This window comes from Panthera tigris, chromosome C1, assembly GCF_018350195.1.
Source record: "Panthera tigris isolate Pti1 chromosome C1, P.tigris_Pti1_mat1.1, whole genome shotgun sequence".
Lineage (NCBI taxonomy): Eukaryota > Metazoa > Chordata > Mammalia > Carnivora > Felidae > Panthera > Panthera tigris.
In genome coordinates, this window is record NC_056667.1 from 47,258,449 (window position 1) to 47,261,160 (window position 2,712).

The 2,712-nt window shown below is 58.8% G+C and overlaps 1 protein-coding gene across 1 annotated transcript; it reads right to left on the reverse strand.

The window, feature by feature from the left end:
* Positions 1-201: 201 nt before the first annotated feature.
* On the reverse strand, positions 202-1,994 carry TACSTD2 (tumor associated calcium signal transducer 2). The gene has a single exon (XM_015540915.2). It carries the CDS (start codon positions 1,909-1,911, stop codon positions 937-939), a length of 975 nt encoding a protein of 324 aa, XP_015396401.2. The 5' UTR covers positions 1,912-1,994; the 3' UTR covers positions 202-936.
* Between the last annotated feature and the right edge of the window lie 718 nt (positions 1,995-2,712).

Here is a 2,712-nt window from a genome sequence, read left to right on the forward strand (position 1 = left end):
ACCCTTATGCAGTCTGAGGGAGGCTTCCAATCTTATTTAGAAAAGCCAGTATTTAAACCAGCCTGTTAATGCATCTCAGGAAAACGGGAGAGGCAAAATGAAATGCCTGCTCCTGCAAAAAATAAAATAAAAAAGGTGTTAGGATTTGAAATGAGAAATCTGAGCCCAGGGAAATGAGAGGACCTGAAAGTGATACAAATCTGGAGCGAGTTTTCACAAACTCCCATCTTTTGGTCTGCGCCTTTTCCATATTTTATTACATTTGTGTTTTTAAAAAATCACATTAGCATTATCAACGACAAAATATGTACAAACATTTTACAAAAGAAACATTACTAATATCAGCTATAATAAGGGCGGGCTGAAGCACAGACGCGGAGTTTCGGGGGCAGAGTCTGCCCTCAAAAGACATCTCAAATGTGTTCAGGCAGTTGAGACAGGCTTCTTTCCCGGTGACAAGCACATGTGGTCGGTAATACAAACGACAGCAAATGAGGACACGACACGGGCTCAGTTGGCGAAATCCTCTTCTCACCAGGAAGGCCACGACACAGGTGGAGCTAATCAAATAACTTAACCCAGGACCGTAAAAGCGCCGTTCCCCCCACCTAAGCGCATTTAAGCCTTCAACATCGATTGCAAACCACGCTGGACTGTAATACAGACACGTGGTTCTTAGAACCCTGCGCCACACTTTCTTTAACTCTTCGAGCCAGGTTTCTTGTTGGACCCAAAGGGGAGGAATTTTAGAAATGCTTTCTCTGAAGGCAGAAGTCAGAAAGAGGTGACCCTGAGCCCAGAATCTATTAGACTTGATGGGGTGGGGAGACGCAGGAATTGGAAAAGAGAAATGTCTCCTTTGGGCCACGAGTCAAGAAGCATGGCTCACTTTGGTCTGGGTATCCCGCCCTACACGCCCCCCTGCCCCTCCGGTACCTACAAGCTCGGTTCCTTTCTCAACTCCCCCAGTTCTTTGACCTCCACCTTCTTGTACTTCCCCGACTTCCTCCGGTTGGTGATCACCAGGACGGCCACGCCGGCGACGAGGGCCACCACGACCACCACGATGACGGCGATGAGGCCGGCCGTGAGGCGCTTCATGGAGAACTCTGGGGGTTTCTCGTCCAGGTAGTAGATGAGCGTCCGCTCCACTAGGAGGGGCTCGCCGCGCACGCGCACGTCCAGGCCGCCGCGACCCGGGAACAGCGATTCGCCCTTGACGTCCCTCTCGAAGTAGTAGGCGGCGTCGGCGATGTCCACGTCGCCGGGGGCCTTCTCGGACGCGTTCTGCCGGAGCTCGATCTGGATGGTGGGCCGCTCGTAGTGCACGGCCGCCACGAACCTGGGGTGCAGCCGGTAGCGCTCACGGAAGAGCCGCCGCAGCTCGGCGTCCAGGTCCGAATGGTTGAAGGCGCGGGCGGCCGGGCGGTGGCGCAAGTCGATGAGGATGTGGTGGGTGCGCACCAGCTCGTCGCAGCGCAGACTCAGGTCGCCCTTGTCCGTGCGGCGCACGCCCACCGAGTTCACGCACCAGCACACCGACGTCTGGTTGCACTGGCGGGCCTTGAAGCGGCCCTCGTGGTCGCAGTCGGGGTCATACAGGCCGTCGTTGTCCACGAGCGCGTGCTCGCTGGGCCGCACGAGCGCGCGGCCGCTCTTGGGGGTGCTCATGCGCGCCTTGAGCAGCAGGCACTTGGAGGTCAGCGTGGAGCAGTCCACCGGGAAGCCCGAGCCCAGCGCGTGGCACTGGCAGCGGCCGCCGGGGCCGTCCGCGCGGCACAGGGTCATCTTATTGGTGGCGCACGTGCAGTTGTCCTGCGCGGCTGCAGGGCCGGTCGCCGCCGCCAGGAGCAGCAACAGCAGCAGCGGCAGCGGGAGCGACGGCAGCGCGAGGCCCGGCTCCCGGGCCATGGTGGGGACGCGGAGCGCAGACGGGACGCGGGCGGATCAGGCGCTGGGGACTCCGCGGGGCTCCGGCTCCGAGCTGGGACAGTCTCCGGGCATCTGCCGCTGGCCGCTCCCTCCCGCTCTTATACTCCGCCCGACCTGCCCGGCTGGTTCGGCCGACTCACCCTCTGGTATTTGGGTGACACATCCCGCCCCCCGTCACCGTCCCACGGAAGGCACAGCCCGCCCTGCGCCGCCCGCGATAGGATCAGGGGAGCGGTGGCTGCTCCCGCCTCCTCCGGACCGAAAGCCCGGGAGAAGAAAACCGATACTCACCTGCGGGCTGCGGGGGCCCCGCCCCCGGCCCGCCAGACCCCACCTGGGGAGGGGCCGCGGTCGGTGCGGCCTCCAGCCAGACCTCCGTGGGCGTCCTGGCTGCCCTCCTGGACGGGAATTCTTAGGGATTTCATTGAAAAGTAGGGTCGTCTCGCGCGAGGTCGTCTCGCTTTTGTCCCCTATCCGCTTGCCTTTCTCGCTCCGTTTCCTACCCTCTATCGCTACCCTACCCCCAGGTCTTATAGTAGCAGTCAGTTGCATAGTTTACAGTTCACAAGCATTATCTCATCCTCTCCTAGGTCCTGACAGGTATTATGGACAATGTTTCAGACCCATTTTATAAGCGATGCAGTCGAGGCTGAGGCGTAAAGTCACTCAGCCGTCAGTATCCTCAGATCCTTCGGAGGGGTCTTTGGTATTCTGCCTGGCAGTTATGAAAACTTACATCAATGTGTATGGAAACTGAAAGTTAGGGAGTTTTTGTTACTC